Source organism: Callithrix jacchus, chromosome 13, assembly GCF_049354715.1.
Source record: "Callithrix jacchus isolate 240 chromosome 13, calJac240_pri, whole genome shotgun sequence".
NCBI lineage: Eukaryota > Metazoa > Chordata > Mammalia > Primates > Cebidae > Callithrix > Callithrix jacchus.
In genome coordinates, this window is record NC_133514.1 from 60,505,351 (window position 1) to 60,520,520 (window position 15,170).

The 15,170-nt window shown below is 43.5% G+C and overlaps 1 protein-coding gene across 4 annotated transcripts in view; it reads left to right on the forward strand.

The window, feature by feature from the left end:
* The window catches only part of MYOM1 (myomesin 1), a 195,149-nt gene extending 186,390 nt beyond the window's left edge, over nt 1-8,759 (forward strand). For all 4 annotated transcript variants that reach the window (XM_035270670.3, XM_078347837.1, XM_035270669.3 and 1 more), the window contains 3 exons: nt 242-264; nt 3,462-3,517; nt 8,014-8,759. In XM_035270670.3, coding sequence (XP_035126561.1) covers nt 242-264; nt 3,462-3,517; nt 8,014-8,307 — 373 coding nt within the window. In that variant the 3' untranslated portion in view covers nt 8,308-8,759. The remainder of the gene's footprint in view (nt 1-241; nt 265-3,461; nt 3,518-8,013) is intronic.
* The last annotated feature ends 6,411 nt before the right edge of the window (nt 8,760-15,170 follow it).

Genomic DNA, 15,170 nt, shown 5'->3' on the forward strand with positions numbered 1-15,170 from the left:
CCCTTGTCCTAATAAATGCCACTTGCATGCACTCATTCCCTGGAAGCTGGCTTGCTGCTCAGCCCTCTGAATGTTAGAAAGAGCCTTTTATTTTAGAAAGCACAGTAGCACTTCCCACTGTTATATGGAAAGGTAGAATGTCCAGAGGCAATGAAAATATCATCAAGCTTCGCTGCTTTGAAGTAATACTAACACAGATTTCTTCTTTGTTTGTCTCTTTGTTCGTTTTTCTCAACCACAGACAAGCTGCCATTGCCGAGAAAAGTAAGTAAACCATTTTCACATGTACTCCTGGTGTAGATTCAAAAGATGATTTTATTTTGCTATTATGTCTACAGATGGAGGAGAGTGGAAGTGTTTTTTTTCTTTTTTAAATCTTAGCTGTTCTACATATGTTTTCATTTTAGTCTTTTGAGTAAGAATGTCTATGAAAAGAAAGTGTCAGTTTACATGGTAAAGAATGTCACCCCACCCTTGACATGAGCTAAGACCCAGACAGACTTCCTGAGAAACGTCTTGGCTGCAAATCATATAGTAGGTTGTTAGGCACTTGTAGGTACAGTGTTTCATAAAAATGTCTATATATTGGAGAAAAGAAACATTGTAAGGGTCAGTCACAGTGGCTCACGCCTGTAATCGTAGCACTTTGGGAGGCTGAGGCAGGCAGTTCACCTGAGGTCAGGAGTCCAAGACCATCCTGGCCAACATGGTGAAACCCCATCTCTACTAAAAAATACAAAAATTAGCCAGGCATGGTGGCATGCACCTGTAGTCCCAGCTACTCGGGAGGCTGAGGCAGGAGAATTGCTTGAACCAGGGAGATGGAGGTTGCAGTGAGCCAAGATCACACCACTGCACTCCAGCCTGGGTGACAGAGCAAGATTCTGTCACAAAAACAAAAACAAAACAACAACAACAAAAAAGAAACCTTGTAAATTTGATATCAGGTAATTCACTGTAAGTTGTCCCCAACAAGTACTGTGCATTTTTCTGGGAACCCAAATAAGGCCGTTCTTCCTTTCGTGTAACTAGACACAGTCCAAGAGAACCAACACTAGTCTGTCAAGGCTGCTTATGCACCCAGAAACACATATACTGTTGTATTTCTCCGAGCTGTTTGTTTCACACACAGGGATTTTTAGAAGAATTCAGACAGTCTTACAGGACCTTAGCAGTCACTCACTAATCCGTAATACTAATTCAGATTCTTTGTGTGAGTGGGAGCCAGAATTTTAAAATTGTTATGGGCTAAAATGGTAGAGTCCACCTGAGTTGGATATGAAGGGGGCAGGGAGAAGGAGAAGGGAAGTCATCTTTCCCCACAAGGCTCCACGTGCTTCTGGGTGGAACTTGAAACTTTGAACCTGAAAACTGCACTGTTAGGCTCCACTCCCTTCTCTGCTTTCCCCCCTCCTACTCAGGCCCTGCATTTGTGGGCTGCAGCTAGGGGTAAGCAGCAGTGGCTGGTACAGGTGCACCAGAGGTCACAGGGTAAGCTGCGGGGACTGAACAAGAGAGAGCCATTCTTGTTTGCTACTGAGCAAAGCCTACATCCACAAGCAGTTTTCTGTCTTTGCAGATTCTTGAACTCTTCTGTGGGCAAGGAGTTCAAGGAACTCTTTACAACTGGAAGCAACCTTAGAGCTCTTCTAGCTCCATGTTTGTAAACTTTTTAAGCCATGGAACACTTGCTTCAAATTGATGCAGGATTTTTGCTCCTTAGTTTAGCTAAATCCAGGTTCTTGTCTCACAACCAAGAAAAATTAGGCACGTGGACACATTAAAGGGTGAGGCGGGCAGAATGTATTCAGTGAAAGGAAAGCTCTCGGGAAAGAGAGGGGTTTTCCAAGCAGGTTTCCCCCTCACAATTGAATACCAGGGCTACCATGGAGCTGAGGAGGCCAGCCCCTCCCTGCATAAGGCACAAATTCCTGGTGGCTCTCTGCCATCCCCCCAGTGCACATGTAGGCATGCCCAGGCAAGAAGTAGGGAGTATCAGAAAAGGCAACATTCAACTGGTTAAAAGGCATTATTCAGAAATAATCCTAGTACCCCCAAGTCTAATGCAACCCCTCGTCCCATTCTGCAAATTAGGAGACTGAGCCCAACACAGTGAAGTGAGCTGCCCAGTATCACACAGCATGTCACACAGGGAACCAGCTGAGGGTTAGGTTTACAGGTAACATGATGGAATCAGCAGTATAATGCTGTCATGTTTCACAAATAGTTTCACTTAGTGGAGAATGGAATTGTAGACAGGAGGGCCAAGAGTCACACATTAACGGAACCAGGCCGAAAAATGAGAGGGAGGTGGCTGCTATGTTCATGCTGGAGAGAACACCTTTGAGTGAATGACAGAAAAGTGCCCTTTCCAGGGGCTGAGGCAGTCATGCCCAGAGCACGGAACTTGGCAAGGGCACTAGCCCAGGATCTCAGCACCTATCCTGTGCCTCGTCCCCTCACCTGGGGGCCTTTATACTCACAGCCATAGACAGTGGCCTGCACAGCACTACCAAGAACAACCGGGAGACAAGAAAGGGAGACGCTCTCTAGAGAAAGCCTCAAAGAAAGCTTACGGCCAGGCCTGGTGGCTCACGCCTGTAATCCCAACACTTTGGGGAGCCAAGGCAGGACACTTGAGCCCAGGAGTTCAAGACCAGACTGGGTAACATAAGGCCCTGTCTCTTAAAAACAAAAATGCTTACATTGCATGATCCTCCAGTCTCTCTAACATACCGCCCTTCCATTATGCAACCTTATCTCATCATATGGAAACCCACAAAAAAGGCCAGGCTAGGCTTGGAGGCTGCCCATAAACATCTGTTCTCCTTACTTGAGCTTAGCCCTGCTTAGCTACAGAAGGCCCAGGGCTGAAAATAGCCATGAAAATGATAAAGCAGGTCTTGATATGACAAAGCTGTCACACACTGGCATTTTAGGTACAGTACAGGCACCCACACACACAAACAATATACGGGTAAAGAAGGATTAAAATCCTGAATCCAGCAGGCATGGTGGCTCACACCTGTAGTCCCAGCAATTTGGGAGGCAGAAGCAGGCAGATCACTGGAGGTCACGAGTTCAAGACCAGCCTGGCCAACATGGTGAAACCCCGTCTCTACTAAAAATACAAAAATTAGCTGGGCATGGTGGTGCATGCCTGTAGTCCCAGCTACTTTGGAGGCTGAGGCAGGAGAATTGCTTGAATCTGGGAGGCAGAGGTTGCAGTGAGCCGAGATTGTGCCGCTGCACTCCAGCCTAGATGAGAGTGAGACTCTGTCTCAAGAAAAAAAAAATTCTGAATCCCTGGATCATTCTCTTCTTTTGCATGTTGAAAACTGTATAAAAGAACTATCAGGAGAGGGAAACTAAATTGCAAATGTAGCCTCCCGGGTGATTTTGTGAGTATGACCGCTGGCCTCACCACTGCGGTGATTAACCTGAAATGCCTATGCTTGCAGATCGTGCCCGGGTGTTGGGAGGTCTCCCAGACGTGGTCACCATCCAGGAGGGGAAGGTAAGCGTAATGCGTGCCTGTGCCTGCTCCTTCTGCACTAGGAACATGTTCCAGCGCCCCAGACCATGTTCCTTCTTTTAAGGTACACTTAACAGCCCACTGTCTTCATCTTATTCCACTTGCTTATACTTGACCAGAGTAACCAAACACAAGGTTAAAAATCAGTCGGTTTTCTGGCTGGGTGTGGTGGCTCATGCCTGTAATCCCAGCACTTTGGGAGGCCAAGGCAGGAGGATCACCTGAGGTCAGGAATTCAAGACCAGCCTGGCCAACATGGTGAAACCCTGTCTACTAAAATTACAAAACTTAGCCGGGTATGATGGCAGTGCCTGTAATCCTACCTACTCGGTAAGCTGAGACAGGAGAGTCACTTGAACCCGGGAAGTGGAGGTTACAGTGAGCTGAGATCACCCCACGGCACTCCAACCCAGGCAACAGAGCCAGATTCCATCTCAAAAAAGAAAAAAAAAATCAGTCTGTTTTCTGATCATTTTAATGTTTTATAGGTCAAGCATCGGGATAAAAGTTTATCTCTAATAGATATATGTAATATCTTTCAAGAGTGACCCTTTAAAATTATGAGAAACTGAAAATGTTCTGCATTAACTGTATGACAAATAAAATTGAAGAAGGAAATTACCTCTAACAGAGTGGAATATGGAAATTTCTATAGGCTCTAGTTCTGTTGAAAATAGGCTTCTTGGCTGGGCGTGGTTACTCATGCTACGCCTGTAATCCCAGCACTTTGGGAGGCTGAGGGGGGTGGATTATGACATCAGGAGATGAAGACCATCCTGGCCAACATGGTGAAACCCCATCTCTACTAAAAATACAAAAATTAGCTGGGCATGGCAGCACATGCCTGTAGTTCCAGATACTTGGAAGGGTGAGGCAGGAGAATGGCTTGAACTAGAGAGGCGAAGGCTGCAGTGAGCCGAGATCACGCCGCTGCACTACAGCCTGGGCGACAGAGCGAGACTCTAAAAAAAAAAAGAAAGAAAAAGAAAAGGAAAGAAAACAGGCTTCTTTCTTTTTTATTAATTTTTTTCCCCTGTGACAGAGCTCCAGGGGATCCTGAGAATGTGTGCCCCTAGGCCAGGTACAGTGGCTCACGCTTGTAATCCCAGCACTTTGGGAGGCGAAAGCATGCAGATCACTTGAGCTCAGGAGTTTGAGACCAGCCTAGGCAACATGGCGAAACCCCATCTCTATAAAAAATACAAAACTTAGCCAGATGTAGTGGTGCACACCTGTAGTCCCAGCAACTCAGGAGTCTGAGTGGAAAGATCACTTGAGCCCAGGAGGCAGAGGTTATAGTGAGCTAAGATTGCACCACTGCACTGCAGCCTGGATAATAGAGACCTTGTCTCAAAAAAAAAAAAAAAAAAAAAAAAAAAAAAAAGAACATACACCTCTGGTTTCTTTCCATTTGGTTTTAAACTGATGTAACCTGGCTCTATAATCTCTCCAAGAGATGACAACATTGTACATTTCAGGTAAATCACTGAAACTTGTCCTGAACAAGTACTGTGCATTTTCCAAAGAGCCCCTATAAGATAAAGATACCAAATAAGACCTTTCTTACTTTCATTTAACTAGACGCAGTCTGAGAAAACCAACATAGTTTCTAACCTAGATTCACTTTTTTTTATCTTTATGTTTCATTAAAGAGTTTAGAGCCACTAGGTATAGTGGCTCATGCCTATAAACCAGCACTTTGGGAGGCCAAGGCAGAAGGATTGCTTACACCCAGGAGTTCAAACTAGCCTGGACAACATAATGAGACCCGATCTCTACAAAAATATTTTAAAAATTCAGCTGGGTGTGGTGGTGCACACCTGTAGCCTTAGCTACTCTGGAGGCTGAGGTGGGAGGGTCGCTTGAGTCCAGGAGGTCAAAGCTGCAGTGAGCCATGGCCATGCCACTTCACTTCAGCCTGGACAACACAGGCACTCTACAAAAAATAAATGAAAACAAGTTCAGTGTACGAGTCCTAGGGTAGAGATATTTGTAGTGGAACAAACTTTCTACTTCAAAGGGCAGTGAAGACATACAGTAGGTGGTTGAAATCCGGGTAACAAAGCAAGGCACGTGGAAATGCTTTAGCAAGTGGTAGGTTTCATTCAACTGTGTTTCCTTCTGGGTGGAAAATACGATCACAGTGGAATTTAAGCTCAACCATTGCAGGGGCTCTTTTGTTCTTCAACTCTCTTTTCCATTTCCCTCACCTAACAAGGTTAAACATATACAACTCACTAGGTCATACTGAGAATCAAGAACTCAAATCTTAAGTATAGATAAGAGTTTTCCATGATACTTAAGGTATTGGGGAGTTTTGTTTTTTGGAAGGTTTTTTTGCATTTTTTTTCCTAACCACTAGACTGTCGGGGAGTATTTGAGACTTTTCATTTGATTTTGTTGAAAGCTTTAACTCCCAAGTAATCACAATTTCCAAAGGCATATACTTAATCTGCTCACTGTGTTTAAGGATAATAATTGGACACTTTTTTTTTACTGAAGTGTATTTGTAGGACAATTCAGTAAGAAATATTAATTAGTGATGGGAGAAAAACAGATTTCTTAATCTATCCAATTTTAAATGATACACCTACAAAAGAGGTAACAAGTAATCATGTGAGAGCCTTTAGAAGCATATGTAGAAGGATGTTCTTTCTCTCTACATTGTGAGTCCTAGTTCTTTCCTTATCACTTCTGGATTTTAGTAAGAGAAAATACAAGAATGGAATTTTAAAATGTGAAGTAAATCCAACATCATTAACCACCAGGAAAGTGAACATTAAAACCACAATGACATATCACTCCACACCTATCAGAATTGCTGTAATAAAGAATATGAGCTGGGTGGGCTGGTGTACCACAAATGGTGGAGAGGCTGTGGAGAAAGTGAATCACTTGTATATTCTGGTGGGAATCTAAGCCAAAATTATATAGCCACTCAGAAAAACAGTTTGGTAATTTCTGGGGGAAAAAAAAAAGAAAACATGGGCTGGGCATGCTGGCTCATGCCTATAATCCCAGCACTTTGGGAGACCACAATGGGAAGATTGCTTAAAGCCAGGAGTTCAAGACCAGCCTGGTCAGCATAGCAAGACCCCATCTCTATTCTCTATTTTTTAATTAAATAAAGAAAGAGAAAAACGAAACATGCATTTATAATACATCCCTGCAATTGTATCCCTGGGCATTTATCCCAGAGAAATGAACTTATTTTCACATAAAAACCTGTACACAAATGGTCATAGCAACTTAGTGCATCATAGTTCAAAACTGGAGAAAGCCTAGGTGAATTTTAAGGGTGTAAACATACTATGACATTCTATTCAGCAATAAAAAGGGATAAACTATTGATACATGCAGCACCTTGGATGAATCTACAAGGAATTATGCTGAGTTACAAAGGTTATTCTGAAAGGTTATATACTGCATGATTCTATTTACATAATATCTTTGCCATGACAAAATTTTAGAAATGGAAAACAGATGAGTGGTTGCCAGCAATTAGAAACAGGGTTGGAGGACAACACAAGGATAAAAGGATAAAAGGACAACACAAGGGGTTCTTATAGTGATGAAAATATTCTGTAAATTGAATAGAATGAAACAAACACAAAAACAAATCAGTGCCAGTGAAATTGGAGAAATCTAAATAAGGTCAGCGGATTGCATCAATGTCAGTATACTGGTTATGACATTGTACTACAGTTTTGTAAAATGTTACCACTGGGGAAGCTGGGTAGATGGCACACCAGATCTCCTTATTATTTCTTATAGATCTCTTTATTATTTCTTACAACTGCATGTGATTTTACAATTATCTAAATTTTTTTCAATTAAAAAAAAGTAAGGTAAGGTAGAACTGTAGACCTTGTATCTACATGTATATCTAGAATATCGATCTTTTAGAATGAGGTTTCAGCACAGATGGGAATCTTTTCTTTAGGAATGCATTTTGGTAGGGGACCACTGCAACTGTAGCAGATTGGATGAGGTTTGAAGAGAGAAATGAAAGAAGGTGGTGGAATTTGAAAATTAGTAACATTATCTGAAGCAGCTGCTATGATTCTGCTGCTGGGCTCTTTGTCGCAAATGAAATGCAAAGTGAGCAGGTGGCAACTACAGCAATGAGATTTCTCCACTGAGACAGAACCCAAAATGCCACAAGAGAGCAAAAGGATCTATATGTTTATCAAAAAGAAAGTGAAAATGGGGAATAGATGGAAACTCCTTCGTGTGTTTTTGATAAGAAGCATTCCAGAAGCCAGAAAGCACAAAAAGGCCTTGAGGAGACCTCCTCAAATGTTATTTCAAACTGTAACTCACATGTGTGCATACATATAACTACTTTAAACCCTGGTCTGGGAGGTTTTTATTTATCCTCCCTTTGCTCATGCCAAGCCACCAGCCAGCAAGATCGCTGACATTTCATCTATTATATCTGATTTATCTTCTTCTCTCCCATAAAACCTGTCTTGCAGGCCCTTAATCTTACTTGTAATGTGTGGGGAGACCCGACTCCAGAGGTCTCGTGGTTGAAGAATGAGAAGGCCCTGGCCTCGGATGACCACTGCACCCTTAAGTTTGAGGCTGGGAAGACCGCATACTTCACCATTACCGGTGTGAGCACAGCTGACTCGGGCAAATACGGGCTGGTTGTGAAGAACAAGTATGGCTCAGAGACCAGCGACTTCACCGTCAGTGTGTTCATCCCAGAGGAGGAGGCGAGGATAGCCGCCTTGGAGTCCCAGAAAGGCGGCAAGAAGGCCAAGTGACTGGAGGTGTGAGGAGAGCCAGCCGGCCTGTGCAACTTGCATGTGAACGGTTTGCGTTAAGGATGAGATGTCTTCGTGCTTTCTCCTCCCTATTATTTTCTGGCTTGAGGGAAAAATAATGTCAGATCTTTGATTCACATAAAAAAAGCACCAAATAATGACACTTTAATCATTTTTCCTTATCTACAAAATAATGTGTTAAGAAAATACCATTCATAGCACAGAGATTAGGAAACAGTGTTAAGGAGAAGACTTGAATAAAGTTGGAGGGACATTGAATGATGGTCAGAGGGAAGATGAATGTGTTGTGGGGCGAGTTGGGATTTGCCGCAGCTGCGAAGTGACAGCCACGTCTCATGTGTTGTAACAGAAGTGATTGTGCTTTTCTGCAGGTGCCTTGTGGCTGGGAACCTCCTCAGTATGAATAAACAGTTTTCACATCTGCCCTCTTCCCCGACAGTGTTTCTCAAATTCCTACTGTTTTGCTGCTAGGTTGGGTGGCTTCTGGTGCTTCTTTCTCAACACTTCTTGTGCCACATCTTATTTAAATTCCTTTTGGTGAAAGCAGTACCTTTCGACATGATCAGATAAGTTGACTGAGCTCAATGAGGTTGAGGAGTGTGAAATTATGCTGCAACTGCACATCTGTCGGCTTACCACACAAGCCAATTCCATCGTTGTCAATTACATGTGATAAGATGATGTGAGGTGCCTCGTGCCAGAATTGGAGACTAAGGACCCACAGCTAAGAATAAAAGGCACAAAAGAAGCCTCATTCTAAGCTCAGAGAACTGCCAGCTGTGGAACTTCCCACTCCCTAAGGAGTTTGCTAAGAGTCAGCTTCCCAGCAGAAGCTGTTTTAGAGAGTTTTATCTCAACCCCAGCACCATACACACACACACACACACACACACACACACACTCACACAACATTCACCATTCTAAGAAAATTGTCATGGTAAAGAGTTTTTTCTGCTGGGTGTAGTAGCTCAAACCTGTAATCCCAGCACTTTGGGAGGCTGAGGCAGGAGGATTGCTTGAATTCAGGTGTTCAAGACCAGAATGGGCAACATAGAGAGACCCCCATCTCTACAAAAAAGTTTTAAAATTAACTGGTTGTGGTGGCGCCCACCTATAGTCACAGCTACTTGGGAAGTTGACGTGGGAAGATCATTTGAGGCTGGGAGGTCAAGGCTGCAGTGAGCTGTGATGACGCCACTGCACTCCAGCCTAGGCAACAGAACAAGACCATCTCATAAAAAAAAAAAAATTTCCCCCCTTCTTTCTCCTGCCAAAGTTAGGGAATGGGGCAAGAAATTTCTTTATACAGTTGGCAGAGGCTCCTACACACCCTCTCCTTTGCAAGTTCAATGCTGGAAATTGCTTCTCATCTGACTGTTGCCAATCCCCATCTCCAGACACGTGCTGGATGCTGCTGCTGTGACGCTGAACACAGAGCAGCTGCGAGATGCTGTGTTCTCACTCTCAGGTATGCCAAGTAGATGAGCTTCCCAAGGGTCAAGTGGACCCCATGTACGGTGGCTGACCTCCAGCAGTCGGCAGTTCTCCCTGCCTCAGCAAGAGGGCTACCTCTGGACAAGCTGACCCAGAGGGAAACTGCCAATGGGTGGACACCTGCCAGGGAGCTAAAGGCAGGAGGCTGGCGGGGTAGAGGTGGGGGCAGGGAAGGTTCAAGAAGCTGCAGACCCATGCCAAGGGCCAAGGGTTGTACAGGCAAGAGGTCCCTAACACTCTCCAAAGAGCCCCATCAAATCCCTCAAAAGCCAGCAAAGAGTTCCCAGCATCGGAGAGGTGGGGTTTCTGCAGGCAGCACCTGCCACTTCTTCCCTAATTTCCACCTGCTGGAGCCCACACTGTGGAGAAAGCAAGAAGGATGTTCAATCAAGTGGAAACAACATTTTAAAACAGCGTATTCCAAATTCTGAAATTGTCCAAAAATGTATGAAATCAATGTGTGCCCTAAGACCCCTGCACCCAGCAGAGGGACTTGAAGGGACGGAGCAGCAGTGAGTGGGAGAGATGGCTTTTGTATTCGGAGCTGCATACTTTGAGATTTCTCCATAAAATGGTTATAAGAATTATTGCAGCCATTATAATGACCAAACTAAACCAGTGACCTCAAGATTTAATAGCTTAAGCAAAAAGCTGCTATTTCTACAAGGAAAACTGTAACTGAAACTATAGATCCATCACTTTAATGATGCCGAAGGTACTTTGTAACACGTAAGAATTTATGAGCCTGTGACCTGATAAATGGGAAGTAGTGGTACTCAGAACACAGAATGCAAAAAAGACTAGTCAGCGTTTAGTTTTATAAAATTAACATACAGTATAGTCAAGTGACACATTTTAAAACCTAGATCTTCCTAAATCCTTGAAGTTCAACTTTAAAACATTATTTTTCCATTTAAAAATCTAACCATTGAAGAACATTAAGTTTAAGGCTGCTTTTCATAGCATAACTAAATTTCCTTTATTTGTTAAGCTGTACTTATAAATTAATATATTTGCTTTCTACTTTAAGGAGTACTATTGTCTGACTTAAAACTGTCTCAATAACTTAAATAACTAAGTATATAAATACAGAAAATTTGGAGTTTTCATAAATGTTCTCATGTTATATGTAAACTTAGTAAGATGAACATAAAATCATAGTCAACTAAACATTTTACACTAGAATCACAAAGCTGGAGGAGGCCAGGCGCAATGGCTTACATCTGTACCAGCATTTTGGGAGGCCAAGGCAGGAGGATCACTTGAGCCCAGGAATTTGAGGAGAGTAGCCTGGGCAACATGGTGAAAACCCATCTCCACAAAAAAATACAAAAATTAGCTGGGTGGGGGGTGGTATGAGCCTGTAGTTCCAGCTACTCTGGAGGCTGAAGCAGGAGGACTGCTTGAACCCAGGAGGTCAAGGCTGCAGTGAGCTGTGATTGCACCACTGTACTCTGGTCTGGAAGACAGAGTGAGACTCTGTGTAAAAAAAGAAAAAAGCAAGTCAGACTTAGTTACTAGGCTAAAACATTTCAAGCACATGAAAATCAAATATGTACCACCTACATAATGCAGAAATATTAATTTTGCCTAGATGAGGCCCTAAGACCTGGGACTGGAGTTTCAATACCGATGCCAGAATGAGAGATGTAGACTTGGATTGTTCAAGGTAGTGAGTTGGTACCAAGCCTGCACAAATCTGAGATGCACAAAGAGTGGCTTAGTCAAAATAAAAATGGGAATAGTAAAAATATCACCAACTGAAACGGAGAAGCTATCCAGAAGCTTTCCATCTGCCTGGGGGTGGTTCTGGATAGACAGAAAATTTAATGGATTCCTCAAACTAGTACTGCATGTTTGTGGGATGCAGATTTACAGCACCACATGGTAGGAATCTCAGGCCAAGAATTTTCATAAAAATGGTTGATGTCTGGGGCCTCAGGGAAGCAAATATGAAACTACATTACACAGGACTTCTGTGTCTGCCCACAAAGAATGACTGTTATGGAAATTGTCCTCCCACCATGAACAACCAGAAAACCAGGCAAATATATATGGAAAGATAACAGTTTGGAGCATTGGCTAGCAGATGTGAAGGCCCAAGATGCCTGAGAGAAGGAGGAAAAGTGACGAGACCCCCATGATTGCTCCAGCTTCTTCTTGCCTAGACAGAGGGCCCAGGCTGCCATTCAGCCAGGGGGAACCTGTCAGTCTCATTGAATTGAGGGGATAGAGATGGAGGTTCAAAGAAGCTGAGTCGTCTAGAATTTTATGAGAAAGAATAATAGAGGAGAGTTGCCCGAAGACAGGGTGCTGGAGGCTGCACATGCTCTTTGGCTCAGTACTGTTCTGCGAATGCACAGGAGAAAGAAATCTGGAAAGCCTCAGGCCAAACAATTCTTGGAGCTCATGAGGGCTGGAAACAGATTCCATTTCTGTCAGCCAGAATGAAAAGACTGTAATATGCGGGCCTCAGGTAGAGTCCTCAGAAGTTTCTCACCTTAGTAGTGGGCCACTTACCAAGGTGAGAAGTTAATCCTAGATGAAAAGCTGCTCTGGCCCCACCCAAACAGGGCTTTCAAGCAAGCCTCAAAAGGATCAAATACCTACAACAAATAGTGTGTCTGAACAAAGTGCAGCACACTTTAAATGAACACACTGTAAGATTCACAATAGCCAGTATCCAATCAAGAGTTAGCCAGCATATGAAAAACAAGAAATATGACTAAAAACCAGGAGAAAAATACATTAATAAAAACAAGCCCAGAAATAACACAGATGATTAAATTAACAGACAAGGACTTTCAAGCATCCACAATAACTGTGTTCCATGTGTTCAAGAAGCCAGAAGAAAGATCAAATACATTAAGTAGAGATATGAAAGAATATCAGGGCATAGCATAATGACCTTGCTGAAAAACATAGATCAAGAGAAAATGTTAAAAGCTGAGAATAAGACAAATTATGTACAGAGGAGCACAAGTTAGAATAAGACAAGATTTCTCATGAGCTGCTATAGAAGCCAGGGGTCAATGGAGCAAGGTCTTCAATTCACCTAAAAGGAAAACAAACAGGCTGGGCGTGTTCACATCTGTAATCCCAACACTTCGGAAGGTCGAGGCAGGTGGATCACCTGAAGTCAGGAGTTTGAGACCAGCCTGATCAAGATGGTAAAACCCTGTCTCTACTAAAAATATAAAAATAAGCCAGGCATGGTGGCAGACACCTGTAATCCCAGCTACTTGGGAGGCTGAGGCAGGAGAATCGCTTGAACCCAGAAGGCGGAGGTTGCAGTGAGTGGAGATCGTGCCATTGCACTCCAGCCTGGGTGACAGAGTGAGACTCTGTCTTAAAAAAAAAAAAAGGCGTTCACCTACCATTCTCTACCTGTTGGAAATATTATGCAAAAAGAAAATCTTCGGACAAACTGAAGATGAGAGATCTACCACCACTAAAATCTATGTGGTAAGAAATGTTAAGGGAAAATATTCAGACAGAGGCAAATTATATCAGAAGGGAATTCAGATCAACAAGGAATGAAGAGTGACCAAACTGGGGAACATGTGGGTAAATATATATATATGTATTTTTTGAGACAGGGTCTCACTTTGTCACCCAGGCTGGAGTGTAGTGCAGTGAATGGCTTACTGTAGCTTCAACCTCCTGGGCACAGGTGATTCTTTCCTGGAGCTGGCTCAGGTGATTCTCCCACCTCAGCTCCCCAGGTAGCTAAGACTACAGTGTGAGCCATCACACCCAGCTAATTTTTGTATTTTTTGTAGCAATGGGGTTTCAACACATTGTCCAGGCTGGTCTTGAACTCCTGATCTCAAGTAATCTGCCCACTTTGTCCTCCTAAATTGCTGGGATTACAGCCATGAGCCACCACGCCTGGCTGAAAATATGTTTTTTTAATCCCAGCACTTTGGGAGGCCAAGGCAGGAGGTTGCTTGAGCCCACAAATTAGAGACCAGCCTGGACAATATAGTGAGACCTCATCTCTATATCAAAAAAAAAAAAAAAAGAAAAGAAAAGAAGGAAGGAAGGAAGGAAAGGAAGGAGAAAAAAGGGAAAAAATGAATTACATTTTTTCTCACTTCTGGTGGCTTCTTCTGATGTTACACTGCCCGAGGCCCTCTGGCCAAGCCTCATCTGCAAGCATGTACTCCCTCCACGTCAACCCTGGCCAGCACCAGGGTTCTCAGGCCTCAGGGCCAATCTCATTAAGGGCGGTGAATGGGAATAAATGCTGACCCCCACTGACAAGCCGCCCCACCCCTCCATCCCTCCATCCTCAGGAAGTCCCACTCTACTTCTTGGAGGGACCACTTAGGAGGCTTTTGCAGAGTCTGTGAGAGTGGTGGCTGAGAAGAGGATCCATGGATCAGAAAGCTATTTCGGAGGTGTAATGGGCAGGACTTGAGTGTAGATTTCGGAGGGGCAGGAGAGAGAATTGCTCAGGACAACTCGCCCAGCTACAGGCTTGAGCAGCTAGGTGGACGATTGGATGACTGAAAGGGGAGCCATCCAGAGAAAGAGGGAAGGGGTTGTGAATGCAGCAGGATGACAAAACTGTGAGTTTACTGAAACTCAGGGTTAGAAATTATGGCTTTCAGAAGATAGCAGCTACAAAGACCGTGAATGCAAGAGGAGGCAATGTGAGCTGTATGACCAGAACCCAGGAGAGGATGAAACTTAATGATTACTGGGGTTGAATTCTAAGAACAAATAAAAGTGAAAATGTGAGTCAAAGCTCCAGGAACATGGAATTCTATACTCTATATTACAAAAACAAAAACAAAACTCCTCCCGTCTTTGTGGTGTGCTAATTATGACAGCAAACCTTCCACAATAGAGGTATTAAGAGTCAGTTCTGGCCGGGCATGGTGGCTCATGCCTGTAATCCCAGTACTTTGGGAGGCCAAGGCGGGTGGGTCACTTGAGGTCAGGAGTTTGAGACAAACCTGGCCAAAATGGCGAATTCCCATCTCTACTAAAAATGCAAAAATTAGCAGGGCATGGTGGCATATGCCTATAATCCCAGCTACTGGGGAGGCTGAGACACTCCTGTCTTGAACCTGGGAGACAGAGGTTGCAGCGAGGTAAGATTGAGCCGTCACACTCCAGCCTGGGCAACAAGAGTGAAACTCTGTCTCGAAAGAAAATAAAAGAGCCAGTTCTCTGAAGCATAGAATCAAGAAGATTCTTTACTGCTCTGGCAGTTACTGTAACACTTCCAGGTACTGTGTAGCATTTGCATACAAATGAACACTGTATTGTTATTAGCATAAACTGTATGTTCTGATTACTTCTAAGTATCCACTACTATCAACTGAAAAAGTGATTAA